The sequence below is a fragment of the Manacus vitellinus genome, unplaced genomic scaffold, assembly GCF_001715985.3.
Source record: "Manacus vitellinus isolate BGI_N305 unplaced genomic scaffold, ASM171598v3 scaffold_28_pilon, whole genome shotgun sequence".
In the NCBI taxonomy this organism is placed as follows: Eukaryota; Metazoa; Chordata; class Aves; order Passeriformes; family Pipridae; genus Manacus; species Manacus vitellinus.
This window is the reverse complement of record NW_021940122.1, coordinates 2166167-2185608: the sequence shown is the minus strand read 5'-3', so window position 1 is coordinate 2185608 and position 19442 is coordinate 2166167. Positions and strand designations below refer to the sequence as shown.

At 42.4% G+C, this 19442-nt stretch overlaps 3 protein-coding genes across 9 annotated transcripts; 2 read left to right on the top strand and 1 right to left on the bottom strand.

The window, feature by feature from the left end:
• Positions 1 to 425: 425 nt before the first annotated feature.
• Positions 426 to 2309, bottom strand: TXNL4B (thioredoxin like 4B). Of its 5 annotated transcripts, none has more exons than XM_018074603.2 (4): positions 2258 to 2309; positions 1734 to 1905; positions 1234 to 1385; positions 426 to 781 (listed from the first exon to the last, which is right to left on the bottom strand). In XM_018074603.2, the coding sequence occupies exons 2-4, from the start codon at positions 1863 to 1865 to the stop codon at positions 616 to 618; spliced, it is 450 nt and encodes a 149-aa protein (XP_017930092.1). In that variant the 5' UTR covers positions 1866 to 1905; positions 2258 to 2309; the 3' UTR covers positions 426 to 615. The 5 variants fall into 5 exon arrangements, with proteins under 5 accessions (XP_017930092.1, XP_017930096.1, XP_017930093.1 ...); XM_018074607.2 differs by having other exon boundaries at positions 2263 to 2297; XM_018074604.2 differs by lacking the exon at positions 2258 to 2309 and adding an exon at positions 2113 to 2181.
• Positions 2310 to 4089: 1780 nt separating this feature from the next.
• On the top strand, positions 4090 to 6243 carry TRMT10C (tRNA methyltransferase 10C, mitochondrial RNase P subunit). Its single transcript, XM_008932281.3, has 2 exons — positions 4090 to 4243; positions 4445 to 6243. Exon 2 carries the CDS (start codon positions 4476 to 4478, stop codon positions 5727 to 5729), a length of 1254 nt encoding a protein of 417 aa, XP_008930529.3. The 5' UTR covers positions 4090 to 4243; positions 4445 to 4475; the 3' UTR covers positions 5730 to 6243.
• A 1573-nt stretch (positions 6244 to 7816) lies between these two features.
• Positions 7817 to 17049, top strand: PCNP (PEST proteolytic signal containing nuclear protein). Of its 3 annotated transcripts, none has more exons than XM_018074671.2 (5): positions 7817 to 7935; positions 11382 to 11550; positions 13513 to 13587; positions 14089 to 14144; positions 15086 to 17049. In XM_018074671.2, the coding sequence occupies exons 2-5, from the start codon at positions 11473 to 11475 to the stop codon at positions 15213 to 15215; spliced, it is 339 nt and encodes a 112-aa protein (XP_017930160.1). In that variant the 5' UTR covers positions 7817 to 7935; positions 11382 to 11472; the 3' UTR covers positions 15216 to 17049. The 3 variants fall into 3 exon arrangements, with proteins under 3 accessions (XP_017930160.1, XP_017930159.2, XP_017930161.1); XM_018074670.2 differs by having other exon boundaries at positions 7847 to 7935; positions 11330 to 11550; XM_018074672.2 differs by lacking the exon at positions 7817 to 7935 and adding an exon at positions 9373 to 11306.
• The last annotated feature ends 2393 nt before the right edge of the window (positions 17050 to 19442 follow it).

The window sequence follows — 19442 nt, the reverse complement described above, 5'->3', positions numbered from 1 at the left end:
AAAAGAGCTTTGAAGGATGGCAAAACCTTCTCCTGCAAGTGTAGTAGTAGGTTCCCATCTCAGTCAAAAAACCTGTTGAACAGTAATACTTGAGAACAAGATCAACCTCCCTTTTGTGTTTATATCCATTTCAGATTTCAGTCATCGCTAATACTGTTGGAAGGAGCTTCTGTCCTGTTATCCAGCATGGGTAAAAGTGCAAAATTCCATTGGAAAGGCACAGTTAGTTGAATGCTCTTGAGAGCAAGGACAGCTTTTCTAATAAAGTAAGGTTTACTGTCATTGTATGTGAATGAAAATGGTACAGAATAGACACCTAATAGACTTTACAGTGCCTTGGTTCACTTCAGAAGGTTGAGGATGCACACAACCTGCCTGTTGTATAGGGGCTGGTCAGCATGAAACTCAAAGAACAGTCACTTGTGTAAAGTCTATGCAAGAACACGAAGCTTTATTTATGAGAAAAGCATGAGGTGACAGAATGTCTGTCTTCAGAAGGAGACCAATATGATCCTTCAGCATAAACACTCAAAACTGTCCCACCGCGTCAGAGGTGAAGAAAAAAGGATCTAGAACATCGTCCATTTCCGTAATTCTTTACCTCAGGTCAACCCATTAAATTCCTTGGTAGAGAAGGTCGTATTTAGGAATGTTATTGGGATCAATAGGACTTCTCACAATGAGCTTTCCGCGCATTGCTCCACGGTAGATCACTTCAATCAGATCTATAAAGTCTTGCTTTGTTTTGAAGCTTCCTACAAATTTGGTATGATCTGGAGACCTAAATATAAGCATAAGATAAAGGTAGAATTATAATGTTAAAGTGTTCAAAGCAAAAACACCTAAAGACATGAAAATGTGTATGATGACATGAGGGGTTCTGATCTGGTCATGCTGAAAGAATGAACACCCTGTAATGGCACAACCAAGCCAGGAATATACTGGGACCTCCAAAGCTCAAACAGGTGCTCAAACAGGTCACATCTCAGACTTTAACCATTTTTTTACTATTTTTGCAGAGTCAGGCATATTTGACAGTCAACACCCACTTACTGCATCAGAGCATATTTCAAAATGCTTCTCTATTTTACTTTCTTCTGGCTTCCCACAGAGTTCTCAGTGCAGATGCTGGTAACAACATTATAGGTTTTACGTGTTCCCTTCCCATGGTAACAGAGAAAGACTGATTGTTCTTACAAACACAACAGAGATGTTATGTTTAGGATGACTCACCCATAATCAACCTTTATGTGTTGTCCATTGAAGAAAAACACAGTAGATGGAATGTAACTGATGTCAAAATACTGGGTGTACACTGGGACCTTGTTCACATCCACCAGGTAAATGACTGCCATTTTACTTAGGTCATGAGCTGTTTTTGCAAGCTGAAAAGAGTGAGAAAAGTGCATGACAAATGGACTGAGACACAAGAGGAAAAGAGGCTGGCAAGCTTGATAAAGCCCCTTTCTCTTATGTCTTATCAGTTTAAGCAGGGCTAGAATATCATGTCTTGTCTGCCTCAAACACTTTTTACACTCAATACAATAATAACACAAACATTTACTTGCTTTTCAAACCTTTTTATGAATATAGTATAATTTCATTCTACATTTAATTGTCAACAAGTTTTTCATGAGGCACCATACTAGCCAAAAGCAACATATGATATTCCCCTGTATGCAACAGCTGTATTTGTGGAGTTCATAAAAAAAAAATAAAAAAATTACTCTTACAATATCATCGAGCTGCAGACAAACAGCATCACTATCTCTTCCAAAACGGAGAACCAAAACCTTCTCAGCCACACCTTTTATTGCCTGATCCACTTCCCTCTTCGAGGTCAGTTTGGGCAGCAGAAAACTCATCACGACAGATCACCGCTTCCAGTTAAATCCCACCTGACAGCTGGGGGGGGGGGGGGCGGGAAACAACAGAAAACCAGAACAACGCACCATCAAACAACAACAACAACCACCTGGGACAAAAATAAGCGAAACTTCTCCGCGGTATTAAATCAAAAAAGTTGGGGGAAAAAAAAAAGAGAGAGAGAGACTGGGGAGAGAGGGGCAGAGAGAGGGGGCAGACAAGGAGAGAGGAAGAGAAATCACAGACCACCACGCCGAGCTGACAAACCCCTCGGGTCCCAGCGTTTGCCTCACGCCCCAGTCCCAGACCAGCGTGGCAGCAGGGCCAGACCCTGCCCCGCATCAAGACCCCACCGCGCCCCCGGAATGGAACACGGAAAAGCTGGGATCACCGCACGCCGCAGGCCCCGCCGTGGGGACGAAGGGAGCCCGAACGGTGGGCGCAGCCGCGGAGCACGGCGGAAAGGCCAGGGCCACGGCACCGCGAATCGGGCCGGCCCCGCGGGCGCAGGCGCAGTGGCGCCGCGAGGTGAGCCCTGATGGCGGCGTGGCCGGAGCGGCCCCGCGCCCACGGTGACCGCCGGGTGCGCCCAGAGCCGCCGGGGTCTGCCTGGCTGCCCCGACGGAGCACGGGGCGGGGCGAGCGCGGCCGGAGCTCGGGCAGGTGTTTCTCGGTGCCCCGGAGGCCGCGGTGCCCGTGGGTCCCGCCCAGCGTGGGGAGGGCGCGCCGGTGTTGTGGGGAGGGGAGAGGGCACAGCTGGGTCTGGAGGGTGACCTGGCGTGGGTAATCGCTCGGGTGATCGTGGCTGGTTTAGGAGTTGTTCAGCAGCGGGCCATGCTGCTCTGGAAGAGCCGCATGACTGCGTGCCCTGGCCTGGCGTGTCCCCCTACGGGCAGCCTCGTTAATGTGAATAAACATCTAAAGAAAGGGTTCCGAGAGGACGGAGCCAGGCTCTGCTCGGTGATGCCACGTAATAGGACAAAAGGCACTGGGCAGAAATTGATGCACAGGAAGTTCCTCCTGGATATGAGGAGGAACTTCTTTACTGGGTGAGTGACAACGCGCTGGAACAGGTTACCCAGAGGAGGTGTGGAGTCTCCCTCACTGCAGATACTCCAGAACTATCCGGACACAATCCTGTGCCACGTGCTCTGGGATGACCCTGCCTGAGCAGGGAGGTTGGACCAGATGACCCACAGTGGTCCCTTCCAACCTGTCCCAGGCTGTGATTCCGTGTGTGGGCAGCTGTGCTGGGGAAGTAAGAAGAGTTATTCAGTCTCTGAAGTATCAGTAAAGGGCTTTTCTGTGCCTGAGATTAGTTATGGTGAAGCCATGCTAAAAAAGAAAAAAAAAACATTTATGTGTTACAAATCTAAGTTCTTAAAAGAGGTTTAGATTGAATCTTGCAGTAATGATGTTAGTGTGAATGTTGGACACACTGGAAGGTAACTTGGCTCTATCAAAAGCTGTCACCAAGTGTTCTGACTGTGTAAATCTGGTGTTTAAATATTGATTTAATTGAAGCTCCAGTAATATAAGTTAATTGAGGAACTTATCCCTTGATTTCTCCAAGCTGGACGAAATACTTCTTTGATTATTATTTTTGCCATTAGGTTTAATGGTGAAATGTAAAATTAGGAACACCTCTATAGTAACACTTCTCAACTTTCACATTGTTAGGTTGGTTGTTTGTTTTTGTTCCTTTTATCTTAAGAACAGTAGTAAATGAGAAGTTGGTCACCAGTTTGACCAGTTACTGTATAGTAAAAGCAGGCCAGGTTATGTCACATTTCTTAATACACAGCTCTTTCTGTGCCTCATCTGAGCAGGTACATATATATAACCCCAAAATTAGATTTAACTTGTTCTTCTGTACATCAAATTATTTTTAGGTTATTAGGGAGATCATGAATTTTGTTTTCAAAATTTTGAGCTAATTTTAGTTTTGATCAAATCATGTTTTCTCAAGCATTGAAACTTCACTGATTTTAGTTCTGTAGTGTGCATAGGATAAAGAAAATATTAAACAGTCTTGGGTGTTTTTTTTCTGCAGACTTTTCGCATTTAAATACAAATGCATGTGAAATTAATGGGGCTGTAGGGTTTATCTCCTTAGCTTTATGTGCCAATACCAACTTAATGGGCAGTTTAGTAAAAAGAAAAAAGATGGCCCTTTCATATATTGGTTGCTTATTCTTCCATTTCTTCTTTCTCTTTTCACAGCATAGATAAATTCAGTGTATAAAAATATTTCTGGTGTCCATGCAGCATTTCACTGACTTGGGTTGAAAAGGCTCCTACTCATCATATGGTACAGAAAACTTGGTACAGATCTTGGACAGTACTTGGAGGTTGTTTGACCACATTTTGAATTGCAGTAAGTATAGCTGTTTTAAGCAGCAGTGTCATACATACTGTTTTTATTTAGGAAACAGTAAAAAAAAGTAATAGTGGAAATAGGAATTTCTAGTACTCTCCAAGAATTAAGCTATTGTCTGTGTTACTAAGAATAAAAATTAGTGCGTGTTTTCTTTGTGAATTCTGACAAGTTGTTTTTCCTTCTATTGGTGTTTTGCAGATAAGTGTTTGAACACAGCACATGTCTAAGTATGCAGTCTGCTAATATGCTTCTGAAAAAAATAGTAAGAAGTTCTGTCCTTCCAGTTGCTGCACAACATGGGATGAAAAGGGATTTGTTTCCACTCAGTAGAACTCTGAGTTTATCACTTTGTCTGAAGCAGGACAACTCATGCAAACCCTCAGAAAAACTAGATTTAGATGCATGGAAGAAGGTAATGAAGTCTGGGTTGCAAGAAGAGGTCAGTGAGACGGTCTCTGAGCCTCAGGAGCTTTCCAGTTTGGCTGCTGCACGTGAGACTTTGGAGATGTGGAGACTAGCTGGCAAATTAGTTCCAGAAAATGTCAGTGAAGAACAGCTAAAAACGTTTATGGAGTGTCCTTCCAAGTCAGCCAAAAAGAAGTATTTAAAGTTTTTGTATCTCAAAGAACTTTACAAGAAAAATGACAAAAGAAAGATGGAAGAGAAAAGGGAAAGGAAGCTGGAACCACAAGAGCAAACTTCAAAAATGGATGAAACCAAAAAAAGTCCATTTTTATCTCTGTGGGCCAGCACTATGGATAAAGCCTACAACTGGAGGGCTGCTCAGTCCATGATCTTTGGCCAGCCTCTGGTATTTGACATGTCTTATGAAAAAGAAATGTCTGTCCGAGAAGTGGCAAACACAGTGAAACAGTTGGTCCAGAGTGAAGGCTGCAATCGGAGGGCTGTGGATCCGTTCCACATCCACCTCTGTAACTTCAAGGATGATAGCCTCTATCACAGGGAATTTCTTAAGCATTATAAAGAGGCATGGGGCAAGCTGCTTATCACTGTGACAGAGCAGTGCTACACAGAAGTCTTTCCAAAGGATAAGCTCATCTATCTGACAGCTGATTCTCCCAAAGTGATGAAAACATTTGATCACGATAAAATCTATATTGTCGGGTCGATGGTTGACAAGAGCATAAAAACAGGAGTCTCTTTAGCACGGGCGAAGCGACTGGGATTGGAGACTGCAGCCCTTCCGCTGGATAAATACTTGCTTTGGAATACTGGTGGCAAAAATCTTACACTGGATCAAATGATGAATATTTTATTAACCTTGAAAGATACTGCCGACTGGAAGAAGGCTCTGGAGTTTGTTCCAAAAAGGAAATATCGTGGCTTTGTAACCAAGCCTGTAAGTGAACTGAAAAAAACCTTAGACCTGGTGAACACGCTTAAACTTGGAAAGAGACAGGAAGAAGTACAAAAGCAATTTGCCAAGAACTACCCTAAGAAGTATAAACTAAAGCAGAAGTAGAGTGATGGAAAGAGAATGACCTTTTTTTTTTTTTTACAGGCAAACTGTGCCCTTTAATGCTCCAGTTTCTTGGGACATTTAAAACTCTGTTCAGCTCTTTATCTCAAAACATGTCTTTGTTGCTTAAGTTTGAAATGACTGCTGTTAGGGTTGCCTTTTTTTTTTTTTAATTACCTTAGTAGTCCAGCTGTTTAAATTTATGCACACATTATTGAAATTATGTAAGAGAAATGAGATAATATGTTCTAAAAAAATTACTCTGCACAAAGAATATCAGTCTGTTCTGTTGAACCATGCTGGGACAAGGGTGATTGTAACTGAATGCAAAGGTCATTCTTCAGAGAACACCTCCCTGCTTTCGATTTGCAGTGGTTGGAGGCTGTCTATAGTTTTATGCTAAAAGATTACTAAGGTGAAGTAGAAGAGACCTCCCCATTACTTCCTCGATCTTCTTTTGATGTGCAGATGCATTGACTTTTGGATGCTGAACTAAAAACAAATGGGTAAAACCTTGCTTGAGTTTGTGGAGCTGCCCATTTTATTTCTAGATCTTCTGTCTGGCACAGATCAAGTCTCTGTTTGAAAGGAATAAATCAAATTTCTTGGCCATGCAAAAAAAAAAAAAAAAAAAAAGCTTTTATCCCTGAGTGCTTGTGTTTTCAGGCCATGTAAAATTTCCCACAGTGTTGGAACTTTTGAGGTGATAAAATGTCCTATTAGTATTTCAGGAGGAGAGACCCTTTTGTCTGGAGCATGAGAAGGGTTTTAAAGGGCGCTTAAATTGTTAATTTAGTCAACTACCCTGATGCTTGAAGTCAGTGATGGCAGGTGGTGAGTTTGGTCCTGAAAATTAAAAAAACTAGGAGAGGGGAGTATAATTTCACAGAGTAGACTTCAAATATACCAGGGGTTGGTGGTGTGCACTCCCTGTCTCACCTCTTGGTACACATCGTTTCGAGGGGGGAACTGGAAAGCAGAAGATTCTCTACACCAATACTGCCTCTCACTGCCTGTGAGGCACAGGAGTCTCCAGGCATGGATAACCCCTGGCTCATGGAAAGACCTGGTTCCTTTCAGCTGTCTATGGTTGGGCAGTACACAAAGCTTCACCCTAGGGTGGTGTTTCAGGTGCTGCTTGAGAGCTGTCCTCAGCTCCTATGAAGCCCTCAGGTGCAAGGACGGGCTGTGTGAATGTCTGTGCCACACTTGGGCAGCCTCTTTTTCTTCACAGGAGGAAGAGACAACATGGAGCTGCTGCGTGCCATAGAATGATGGAATGGTTTGGGTTGGAAGGGGCCTTAAAGAAGTTCCAAAACCCCGCTGCGGGCTGGGTACCTGACCCTCCTGTCCTTTGCTGTTTGCCATACAGCCTCTTCTGTGACTGGTTTGCACACTGGGGAGGGGAAATGGTGTCACTGCTCACTTGAGCTCCTGTTACAGTCACAGAATCACCGAACGGGTCAGGTTGGGAGGGATCACCGTGGGTCATCTGGTCCAACCTCCCTGCTCAAGCAGGGTCATCCTAGAGCACGTGGCACAGGGTTGTGTCCCGATGGTTCTTGAATATGCAGTGAGGGAGACTCCACACCTTCTCAGGGCAATGTCCCAGTGCACACTCAGGCGCACAGTAAAGGAGTTTTTCCTTAAGTTGAGCTGGAACTTCCTGTGCCTCAGTTTCTGCTCATTGCCTCCTGTCGTACTGCTTGGCACCGCCGAGCAGAGCCTGGCTCCATCCTCTTGGCACTTCCCGCCCCCGCTGCCCATAGATGCTCATACACCCCGACGAGGTAACGAGGTCACGATATTGGTGAAATACGGACCGTAACCGCTAAACCACGCGCGGCGGGGAGGGCGCGCCGGTCAGCGCGGCAGCGGCCGCGATTCCTCCACACGCCTGTGACGCAGCGGCTCAGCTGGCGGTGCCGGGGGCTGGCGCTCCCCGCGAGGGAAGGGAAGGGGAGGGAAGGAAGGGAAGGGAAGGAAGGGAAGGGGAGGGAAGGAAGGGAAGAGAAGGGGAGGGGAGACCGGTGCCCATCTGCGCCCGCCGGGCGCGTCCCCGCGCGCCGCAGGGGCGGGGCCCCGCGGAGGGGCGGGGCCGGCGCGTGGCGCCGTGCGCGGCGCGGGAGGCCGGCGGAAGGCGGGGGAAATGGCGGACGGCAGAGCCGAGCCGAGGGGGAGAAGGCGAAGCGGCCGCAGCCCGCAGGAGGTGAACATGTAGCGCCTCTCGCCGCGGAGCTGTGGGGTGGGAATGGGGTCCGCGCTGGTCCCGCAGGGGTGGGGAGGGCCCAGGAGTGCCTCCCCCGGCCGGGCGGGCCCGGGCCGGGCCGTGTGATGCCCGGCCCTGCGAGGAGAGGGGGCGGCCCGGGCCTGAGGGGGCTGCGCTGGAGGATAGGCCGAGTCTGGGCCTGCTGTCCTCAGCCTTACAGGCACTTTTGTAAAACTGCGACATCTTCTCCACGCAAATGTGCTATTTCTCTCTGTTAAAAATACGCGGGATACTTATGCTGTGTTTTGAGAGAAATTCGGTTGTTGCTGCCTGCAAGGATGAAGACAACACCTTAAAGCTTTACTTTTAGCAGCCGCGGTACCTTTTTTACATATGAGTACAGTGAATATTCCTTAATTGCCTTTTTAAGCATCTTGGGTTTTTTTTTGCTTTGGCAGCAACCTGTAAGTTTATGGTTTGGTTTTATAGTATTTATATTGTGACTGGACAGCCTTGTCTTTTCTGCACTATTCGAAATTTTTTAATGGGATGTTTCTTTTCTTTTTTCTTCCCTTGATTTAAAGTTGAGAGGATAATGTCTTTTCAAAGATAAAACTTTTTTTTCCTGGTGTGTTTTTATTTGTGTTGTATTTGGGTTTTGGTGGGTTTTTTTCAGCTTAAATATATCTGTAGACAGAGGGCATTTCTTTGATCTGCTGAAAAATTAAATCAGGCTTGTAAACCAGTTAGGACAGCCTCAACAGTGAGTGTTATTTCTGATAATCACTGACATTTGAACAGGAATACTTGATTTTTAGGTAGTTCCTTGACTCTTGGTTCTCTGTTGGTTTTTGGTGGGCCTTTGGGTTTGATTTTTTTTTTTTTTTTGTATTAGTAGTACAGTAACTGGAGAGCATCAGTACATAAGTGATCCTTAGTGCCCTGTGTACTGGTTGGTGTGCTGCAACATGGTCTTAATGAGTTATGGTACCTTGGCCCTAAGGAAGAATAGTTAGCTCTTTTTGAAAGCAGTTTGGAATCTTTAGCCTTTGCCAGGGTTAGTGGGGTTTATTTTAGAATTAACTTAGTTGTGTCTGGTTTGTTCCCACCTCCACCAGTGGTCGCACTCCTGGAGACAAGAGATCCTGGAATGCTGTGCAGCTGGCACTGTCAGTCTTGTCACTGCAACCACCTGGAGAGTGGAAGTTGTGCACTCGTGTGGTTTGTTACACATGAGTAAAACTCCTCTGTGCAGTAGGACAGCTTTTTATTAATGTGATCCACAAAAACAGCACTGATCAGTCTAGTTTTGGAAATAGTGCTAGTGCTTTCTGTAGGTGAAGTGTGATCTCCTTGATATCTCTAGGAAATAATAAAGAAACCTTAGTGTTTTGGAATGCATATATATATATATATATATGCATGCATTGGCATGGGAGAGACCTGTTTCATGGTTAATACGTGTCTGCATTTCTGTTTTCTGCAGAAATCAAACAGCACAGCAGCTCCTTGCCCACCTTCCCCAATTGTCCTGTGCCCCTTACAGCTCTGCAGTTCATCCTACATCAAGCCTAGTAGAAGTAAAACTCAGAATGCAGTGATAGGAGCTAATTTTGAGAGAGATGCTCCCTAAAATTTGGTGAGAAAACAGATGTGAGTAGGTTGTGTTAGGCTTCACCTTGTGCTTAGCAGTCTTTGAGAATTTTCCCTTAAAGAAGTAAGCTTCAGTGTAATTAGCTTCAAGCTAGCACTAGTTTCAGAACCTGGACTGGTCCTGTGCGCCCTGAGATTTGGACTGCTGTGGATTTTGTATATTATGAAAAAATAGACTTTTAGGCCCATGGTTCCAGCACTTTTAAGGCCAGTGAATCTCCTACCTACCCTTGAGTCACATTCTCTAGTGTACCTAGGCTAGACTTGGAATATTCTGTTTAATGTAGTTCCATGGACTAGCTGTAAAGACCTTCTAGTCTTGCAGATTGCTGTTTGGTAAACTGTGCTAAGTCAGGTACCAGTACCCAAGGTCACTTGTGTAAATTTGCTTGTTTCTCTTTCCTCTTTGGTTTTTCACTGTTATATCTATGCTTTGTGGGTCAAATTTCTAGTGAAACTGATTAAAGTTACAAAATATTTTTTGTGATCTGCCATATTTCCAAAGGCGAACAGTAAATCTATTTTTGTTTCAATCACTTATCTTGATAGCTGGAAGAGTGGGGTAGAAATGCTACTGAAATGGTATATTCTGCTGCTTATGATTTGGGAAATAGCAAATACACGTATATAGATGGTGTCCCTAGACTTCCTCTGTCCTGATGTTGTTTGCTGCTTTTTTTCCTCAGAGCTACAATATTGTTGACCTCCAGTTCAGACTTTCTTCTCTCCCATTGCTCCATCTTACTTAGTAGCTTTTTGCCATTAGCTTTTTGCCCTGATGGTCTGAACTTGCTGTGCATGGAATGTCCTATTCTCCACTTGATACGATGATGAACTGGTGCTAACTCCAGTTTTTCTTAAACTGTTACTGTGAGCACTTCCCTGTCCATTCCCTAATGTGTGTTGGGGTTTTTTTTTCCTCCTGCTACTGCAGGGATTTGCTTATTGCAGCAGCAGGGAAGTGTCTTTTTGCTGAAGCATTTACTATGTTCAGTGTGAGTTTTCCAAGGACACCTTTGTCTCTTGGTGTAGCTGAAGAAGCTGATAATGTAGGAATGGAAATGTTACTGGAGTGTTTTTTTAATCTGTGGTTCACTGTTCAGCTGCTATGTTTTCCATGACTTTATACAAACCTAGAAAAGGTGAAATATATATATATATGTTTTTTTAGTGCTGATTCCTTCCTCAAGCAGAGCTTGGCAGATTTATTACAGATGAGATGCGGACAAGCAGTGACTTGAAAGATGATTGAGACAGCCGGCCTCACTGCAGTCACTCCCGTGGTTTTAGAGTTGTGCCAGACAAGCCTAGAGACTGGCATGGACATGATTTTGTAGAAATTTAGTAGAATTAATTTTAACTTAGATTATCTACTCTAGATTTGGAATTGGGATTCCAGTTATCAAAGCTTATCTATGGCAACTTAAAACCCTAAAAAGATTTAGTCATCTACATGTAATTTACTACGTGAACTTTGACTTCCGTACTAAATAAAAGAGATGGTGCTTCAAGATTGTTTTCCTGGCTCATACAAAAGAAGTTCTTTACCAGTAGTGGAGTGCTTGCAGTTTCTTCTCCTCTTTGTGTTTTGCTGTCCACTAAATGTACATTGGTGGAAACTGCTGTCACTAAAAACACCTTACCTATTGCACCCAAAGTATAATGCTTTTTGAGGTTGCTGCTCCCATCAATCTGCTCAGTAAAAGTAGCTCATCTTGGTAAGTTGTTTCGACTTCACCAGGACCTGAAGAAGAGGCAGAAAAACCTGTGAAAACTAAGACTGTTTCTTCCAGTAATGGAGGAGAAAGTTCGAGTCGCAGCGCAGAGAAACGGGCAGCTAATGAAGAAGCCGAAGACTTCACTACAAAGCCTGCTCCTGCCAAAATGTCCAAGTTTGGATTTTCCATAGGCAGTCAGACAACAAAGAAGGCATCTGCAATATCCATCAAACTAGGAGCAAATGTAAGTTGCCCAAGGGCTTTTAATTTTAGGGAAACTGAGGTGAAAAGGGTAGCACTTTGGGAAGGCTTCCTTGCAAAGGGAAACCTTGAACTCCATGAGGGTAACTTGGATAAAGTTTAAGCAGGCATTGCAGGGCCAACTAGTTGTGCATGTGTAAGTACTTCAGGGTGATTAATAACAGGTCAGTTGTCTTAGGAAGCAAAAGACTTGATTGAAATGAACTGTTGATCTTTGAACATAGAGAATAATTTTATAATGAGATTTGATAAGTCTGGAATAATTTCCTGAGGGAAATGAGCAGACTTGTTAAACTGCTCAGGCTACTTTGAAATGAGTGCTGGGAACCTCATGCTATAGGATGCTTAAAGCTGCAAGCAAGCATCTCTTAGATGGTTTAATAGGTTGTCTTCCACTCCAAAGATCTTATTCTGGATGGGGAAGTACAGTTGATTTTTCATGACTTTGCCTGTGCTTTGCAAGGTCAGTATGATTCATTTGTACATTATGCAAGACACGAGGCTTCGTTACATAGGTTGCTAGGAATTCTGATGCCCTTTATTGTCTGGTACAAGGTATACTTGTGCTTGTTTAGATGTGAATCTGATGAGTCTCTTTACTTCAAAAGCAGTCCTCTATAGCTTGGGCAAGGACAAGCCTGGCACTGCCTCTCCATCTAATACAGTTCATTTAGGTTTCCTGCCTACCACTGTGATGGATACATTATAAATCCTTGTCTGCGTTAAATTCAAACTGTAATCATGAAAGGCTTGCACCTGCAGTGCCAGCATTCTACAGATCTGCAAAAGATTAAAAGAGTGCTCTGTTACTTTGAGATGGGAGATGTGGGCTGGCAGCGTTCTAGGGTATGAATGCAATCAGGTCAGCTCAGGCTGAGGAAGAATTGACAGAGCTGCCTTCTCTGAGCCACCAGCATGCTTCAGTTTCTTATGTCAGAAGATGCTTGCAGTGGCAATAAATTGGGCTCAGGATTTCTGGCTCACTGCATTTAGTGGGTGACTGACAGTGCACCAGATGGGACAGTGCTGAAACTTATCCTGTTTCTTTCCAGTCATTTTTAGTCCCTTAGAACATTACCCATTCCTGCGGAGCAGATGCTTTAAATATGGTACGGTGTGTTACTGTTGTACACTGTCAGTAAAGAACAGCTGTAGACAGTTGCATAAGGACTCTGCTGCAGTATCAGCTTCTATGAGTATATATTAAATAATCACCAATAAAGTAAAAATGGAGAAAGCACTGTATGTGATTGGTTTAGATAATTGGTAGTACTATAGAAGCAAACTGTTACTGGTGACTTGGCTCTTAGTGGTGTCAAAACAACTTTTGGTACCGCTGTTGTATTACTTGTAACAGTTGTGAGTTTGACAGCTTTCTACACTTTTACATGGAGGAAGGTTTTTATTGGAAATAAAAATAATACTTTTCAAAGGAGCTTTATATTAATTGGCCTGTGTGATACACACTGATGCTCATTTGAAAGTACTGAATTAAGCCAAAAAGCTGTTATATTGTTAAAATACCGGAGAATAAACATATTCATCTTTCTGACATTGATGAATAAGAATACTCCAAAAGAATAATGGAAACAGTGACATAGTAAAATTTTGAATACCACAACTTACCCAGGATCTTTTTCATTGTTCATGTCATGCACCAGTGGCTGAGTAGCCTTGCAGTGTGCTAGAAAGTTAAGACCTGCTTGTGGGGAGCTGTAATATGAGAGGGCTGAGCTTGCTCAGAGTGTATCATACTTAAACAAGCAGTCCTTTTTCCTTTTTTGTTAGAGAAACCTTTATGTGCTTGATTCAAAGAAAAACTTTTCCCCCTGATTGCCCATTTCAGTGAAGATGTTTGACTTCATTTACCAAAATATTTTAAAGACCAAGGGTAGATTTTTTGAGTTAGTAGACTTACTTTACTTGTTTATTTGGTCTTTTTCAGAAGCCTAAAGAGCCTGTTCCAACTCTGGCTCCAAAAACCCTTTCTGTAGCAGCAGCTTTCAATGAAGATGAAGATGTGAGTAATAAGCCAGTGATCAACACAAAATACCATTGGTGTGGGAGGCAGAGAGAGTGGGTTCTTTAAAGTTTTCTACATAAATGTCAGGAATTTTCAACCTAGAAGCATCTCTCTTGTTTCTGCTTAAGAATGTACAACTTTGTAGCTCTGTGTTGCTTCAAGAAGTCATTAAAGTGCTGATAACTTTTACCTGAAAATGAGATGCACTATATAATTTGAATTAAGGGTTGCTTTTTCTGGGCTTAATAAAGGGGAGGTGAAGGAAAGTTGTGCTTCTGGTTTGCTAAATATCTTGTCATGTCATAAATATCTTACTCCTTCTTACACAGAGGTCAACAAAGGAATTTGTATTTCGGTCTATAACCTTGTAGAACCTCTGTTCTGTCCTAAGTCTCTTTGCTTTCCTGTGGGGCTGGAGTCCATCCTTTATCTTGTCAGGCATTTGAAATGTTCAAAGGCAAGTGCCCAGCCATGCTCTGACCTCCTTTCTCTCTGCAGAGTGAACCAGAAGAAATGCCTCCAGAAGCCAAGATGCGCATGAAGAACATTGGAAGGTAGGTCAGCTTTTAACTGTGGTTTGGAGAGAGGTGAGTGTGTGAGAATGACACTGACCTCCTGCAGCACAGGTCACATCTTGCAGATGTCTTAGAAATGCAGGAAGATAGAATGGGCTCAGAAATTTTTCTTTCCCGGAAACGGGAAAATTTTCAAATGTTGTGTCTGTAGGTTAAAAGTAGTACATTTACATTTGAACTTTGAATCTTATTTGCTGCCTTTGTGATGAAGAAATTGATTCTGCATTAAATAGAAGCTTGTTTTCTTCTTGGGAAGGTAGTGGGTGGGAGTTCCTGCTTGCCACTGTGTATCTTTCTGGTTCTCCATTTTGTAAATTGCCTTGAAGTAGGGCAGTCTGGTGAGGTTTTTTAACTTCTGTACAAGGGGAAGATGCGAATCATCTCTTTCAGAAAGAAAAAAAAAGTTTATTTAAACAAATATATGTAGTTCTTCTGCTTGCTACAGATTTGAGTAGAGGGCCAATCCTAAAATTAATAGGGACCTTTTCAGAGTAGGCTTTGCTTAAATTAGGGATGAATTTTAGGAATATGTGTTTTAAAGGTGTTTATCACGATAGACTGCTTTTAAAGTTAATCCATCTGGAGGTTTTCTAGTTTCGTGGGGGTTTTTGTCTCCAGTAGCAAATTTGGATCCTCAGTTTTTTAATCCTTGCGAAGAATTCTTCACAGCTGCAGCAGTTACTGCCACTCCCACCTCCTGCTGCCCCATCTCATTGCTCTGTTTGGAGATGCTGTGGAGAGATCAGTTCTGTGGCCAATTTGCTGTTGCTGATAGTGAGGACTCCTGATGTAACAGAAAGAAACGTGTGGTAGTTTCTGGCAGCAGATTGGACTTGAAATTGTTGTTTTCAGTGTCACATTGCACAGACTGCTGTAGTTGAGCTGACTTTCTTAACTGTCCTTGTTTTACTTTTTCACAGGGATACACCAACTTCAGCAGGACCAAATTCCTTCAATAAAGGAAAGCATGGATTTTCTGACAACCAGAAGCTATGGGAACGAAATATAAAATCTCATCTTGGAAATGTCCATGACCAAGAAAATAACTAAATGATGTGGATTACAAGTTGGGTGTTTGGGGGGAGGGGAGGGTGTAACGTTAAAGGAACAGTTTCCTTTTTTAAGAATGGTATGAGACTATCTTTGGAGCCACTTTTTTAAGATTTTGAGTGGTACACTAATGAATTAGTTTGAAATTAGAGGTAATTTATGTTTTCTATACAGATTTCAAGGCATTTGCTAATTTTGTAGTTCATGTGATTAGTTTCAAAAGGTTACAGATAATAAAGAAATTGGAGTGGTACCTTTTTAAGAATTTTTTTTTTTGGTCAGTGATTAAATAAGGTGGATGAAAAAGGTTACTGTCTCTTTAATCAGGTTAAAATTGAATGCCCGTGCATTCTCACTTCTGGCTCCCTCTTCATAACAGGAGAAACAGTTGACTTCTAGGAATTCTGCTAAAGAGAGAGCATTGTTTTGTGCTAGAAGTGTTACTGGACTATTAATTTGAATATAATCTACACAGGAAATAATAAGAACCTGGATTTTTTTTCTCCCTGCAGTCACCTTTTTGTTAAGTCTCCGCAAAGTAGGAATTATTTGCTCTGAGTGGCTCTGGTAACTTAGTTCTAATTTTGTTTTAAACTTCATGTAGGATGTGTAACCTTCTGTGGCCTGTTTCATCCTAAGGAAATGGGCCTTGTCTGTATATTAGATACAGTCTGTAAAGAATATTCACTACAAAGGTAAATCAGTATTTTCAGTGTGCTCCTCTTAAATCATTAGCCTTGAGTAGTGCTTGTTAGCATTTCCTAGTGGTACACGAAAGCCACCACCAAAAATACAAGCTAATGTACATTAAGCTTCACATTTGGTTGAAATATTTTTCTTTACTATGCCTAGAAGGAATAAAAGCCACACCAAAAATCAGTAACTCACTGCTTAAGTATGAAAAATCCAAGATGCACTTTCCCTGTCTTGCCATTTAAAACAAAATGCCTTGATGCTGTGACCTCAGTGGACACTATCAGGTCAAAGAATACTCTGTCTGCAGTTCTAATGCTTCTAACAAGTGTCGACTTCAGAAATAAAACTTGACCTTTTCCTGCCTGTCTGCCTTTTGCAGTGATTTTCAGCCATGACATTAGTCTGGTCAGTTTAATTTCCTGGCTTTCATACTGCAGAACAGTGCTGTAGGATTTTAGTAATGACTGTCTAAATTTTAGTCTAATCTAGATTGCATATTTTTAAAACATTGTACTATCAGAACTGGTTAAACAAATTTATCGACAGCAACACCACCACCTGCTTTCCCCCTACCCCAAACAAGCATAAGGGTTTTTTTTAAACTCAAATACCTGATAGTGTCAATCCCTAAATTAATTTCAGCCAGGAACTGGTTGTAGAATTCAGTATACAAATTGCTTTTATCTTGCCTCTAAAACCTTCGTACTGAAGTTGAACCTGCAAGTGCAGAAAGGAAAGTGCATCTTGAAGTGTATTTTTTTATTATTATTATTATTATTATTATTATTTTAGGAAAGCTCTGACCACTTAGACTTTTGAGTTTGTAAGTTCTAAAAAATATTTTTTTGTATTTTTGTATTGTATGTGTAATCTTTTTTCTTTTGAAGTCTGATGCAGTTGAATACCTGTAACTGTTTTCTTTAAAAGCCTTGTTATAAACGTAACATAAAAATGTATACATTATTTTTTTTTCCATAGCAGAAATACTTGGTTTTTTAAAAACACACTTTCAAAACTGACTTTCAGGACTTCCAAAACAGATTTGGGCATTACTGGAACTAGGCAAGGCAAACTTTTCACTTATTTTCATCACATGTGGTTATGTTTGTTGAAATAAATCCCTTTAAGATAGTGGTAATTCATAGTGAACAGCTATTTTCTCGTGCTCCTTAGTAGTTGCTCCATATTATGTTGATCACTTGTATTAGGAAAAAAGCAAAACAGAATTTTGAATAAGAAGATAGCTTGGAGATCTGGTAATTTTTTAGTTGACATACCACCACTGTCTCCTACATCTTGGCTCAAGTAGACACTCATATCCAGAGTTTCCTTGTACTTCAAAATCATTTAGGAAATTGCCAAGCAGAAGAGCAGACACACTAGGAAATACCTTCCATGCCAGTGAGAGAACAAAAGTTATATTTATCTATCTTACTCCTATGGTCAGTAAATAATTATAGACTGGGAGAGACTGCAGAAGCTTCTAAAGCTCAGTGCTCCTGCCTCACCTGATGCAAGTGTTCTCTTCCTGATGCTTCATGGAAGAGCATTGATCAAGGTGGCCTCAGTCCCTGTGGGACTTAGTGCCGGACAAGCTGGATCTTGTAGCTACGAGGTGTCTGCTGGTGTTTAATGTCTGATACTTGTAAGAACAAACTGACTGACCTGAAAGGCAAATGTTACCTAGGAGTTCACTTGAAGCTGTGGGCTCTTGTTAGAATATTAGAATAGTCATGGTCTTTGTGTGCAGAGAGCCTCTTTTTTTTTTATTTATTTTTTTCTAAGAATGTTCAAGAATCCTGAAACTCCTGGTAAACTATCTGATTTAGCTGTCTTTAAGTGCTTCCGGGAGGTGTGCTGAGACCATTAATTTCTTAGAATAGCAAGGTATGTATAGCTGTCAGTGGTTGAAATGTCTATCCATCTAACTTGTGTAGTTCTATCTCAGAAGGCTTATGCTTGCTTAGCAGGAATTAGCACCTGAGCAGCCTGCAGAACATTGAAGACATGAGGTGATGTGAGGAGTTACCTGGTCTCCTCCTCTGTGCTACCCTGCAGCTGGGCTGTTTTGGGCCTGCTGGGCTGTAAATGAATCCAAACTCATCTAATGCTAACTATATTAAAATCAAAAAAAAAAAAGAACCCAAAGAAAAAGAACCAAAACAAACAAAAAAAGGCAACCCCCCCCCCAAAACCCAACCCCAGAACAGCACAGTGTACTACTGCTGGCAGTGTTTCAGGCAATCCTGGGTGTAGCCGCTTGACTAATTTCACTCCTTAGAGTGTGGGAGGTGCACTGTCCAGATTCTCAGAATCAAGATTTTAGAAGGAAGAAGTCCCAGCCAGCGTGTCTCTAAGGTGCCATTTCTCAGGCTTGTGCCATGTCAGGGATGGCCAGTCACAGGATACACTGACCTTTAGCAAAACCAACTCTCTGTGTCCCACTGTGAGCGTCACGGCAGCAGCCACAGCTGCTGCCAGATGTGTTGTGCTCCGTCTCTGTGTCTGGCAGGTTTGCAGAGCAGCCCTTGACAGGACTGTGCTGAGCTCTGTGTGCTGGCTGTGGCTTCACCAAAGTTTGCTTTGTGAGGAGACTTGGAGGAAAAGTCAGCTTTTGAGAAAAGGGCAGTCTCTGCTTCCTGAAGAGGCAGGTGGGTTTTAAACTATTGGAAATCACTGGCGTAAGTACAACTGTCTAGAGTAAGGTGAGACACATCTGTTTGGAGAAGCAGCAGAGTTTTAAGAAGGCTTTTTTCCTCTGTAGTAAGCAGCCCTAAAGGCTGTTCTGCAAAAAGGTTGGGTTTTTTTGAATTCATTATAAAATTACAAACTGAGGGATGCTGAGCAGTCCTGCCCTTAAGCTACAAAAGGGAAGGTAATGTTCTAAAACCACGATAATTTGTTGTCTAGTTCCTCTGGCAAGAGATGGAAGAACACCATAAATATGGGACAATTAACAATTTGCCTTTTACTGTATCCTGTAAACATTCCTTATTTCTTCTGGTTTTATTAATGAAGGGATCTCCTACTGTTCTGTAATTTTGAAATACTGGCATCTTATATGGTGCTTACCTAGGAAAGCTGCTAGTATCTGATAATGTGGAGCCACTGCCTCGGAGGAGAAGTGTAGTTATCCATGGAATTAAAAGCATGAAACATGAACCGTTACCCTTAAACTCTGGATATAGCATGTTCAGTTTCTTTTTATGAACTTCCATTTAACAGTCTGCAGTGGGGGGAGTCCGAGCAAGATTTAGTCACCAAAGCAAATATTTAGACTGCAGCACACGCCTTTTTGAGGTCTGGACACTTCCAAGCCAGCTGCCTTCAGGCTGGGCAGAGAGGAGGGAGGACTGGCAGTGACTGTCAGCGCTGCTAATCAGAGTATGAACCTCTTGGTGCGGTGTTGTACAGTGAGGTCTTAAAAACATCTGCTAAGCTTGTGGTGTAGTTCATAAATCTGGTTTTTGGGATTGGATTTCCTGATGTGACAAATGCACAAATGGAGCAAGAGCTCCACTGAAACTTGAA

What these genes read in the sequence shown, in the direction of transcription:
- TXNL4B (XM_018074603.2), bottom strand. Translation starts at nt 1,865, where the DNA reads ATGAGTTTTCTGCTGCCCAAACTGACCTCGAAGAGGGAAGTGGATCAG. An exon ending in GTCTGCAGCTCGATGATATT is followed by an intron (nt 1,386 to 1,733) that starts GTAAGAGTAATT and finishes CACTCTTTTCAG; the next exon opens with CTTGCAAAAACAGCTCATGA. An exon ending in CACATAAAGGTTGATTATGG is followed by an intron (nt 782 to 1,233) that starts GTGAGTCATCCT and finishes GCTTATATTTAG; the next exon opens with GTCTCCAGATCATACCAAAT.
- TRMT10C (XM_008932281.3), top strand. Translation starts at nt 4,476, where the DNA reads ATGCAGTCTGCTAATATGCTTCTGAAAAAAATAGTAAGAAGTTCTGTC.
- PCNP (XM_018074672.2), top strand. Translation starts at nt 11,251, where the DNA reads ATGCTTTTTGAGGTTGCTGCTCCCATCAATCTGCTCAGTAAAAGTAGC. An exon ending in AGTAAAAGTAGCTCATCTTG is followed by an intron (nt 11,307 to 11,381) that starts GTAAGTTGTTTC and finishes TGTTTCTTCCAG; the next exon opens with TAATGGAGGAGAAAGTTCGA. An exon ending in CGCATGAAGAACATTGGAAG is followed by an intron (nt 14,145 to 15,085) that starts GTAGGTCAGCTT and finishes ACTTTTTCACAG; the next exon opens with GGATACACCAACTTCAGCAG.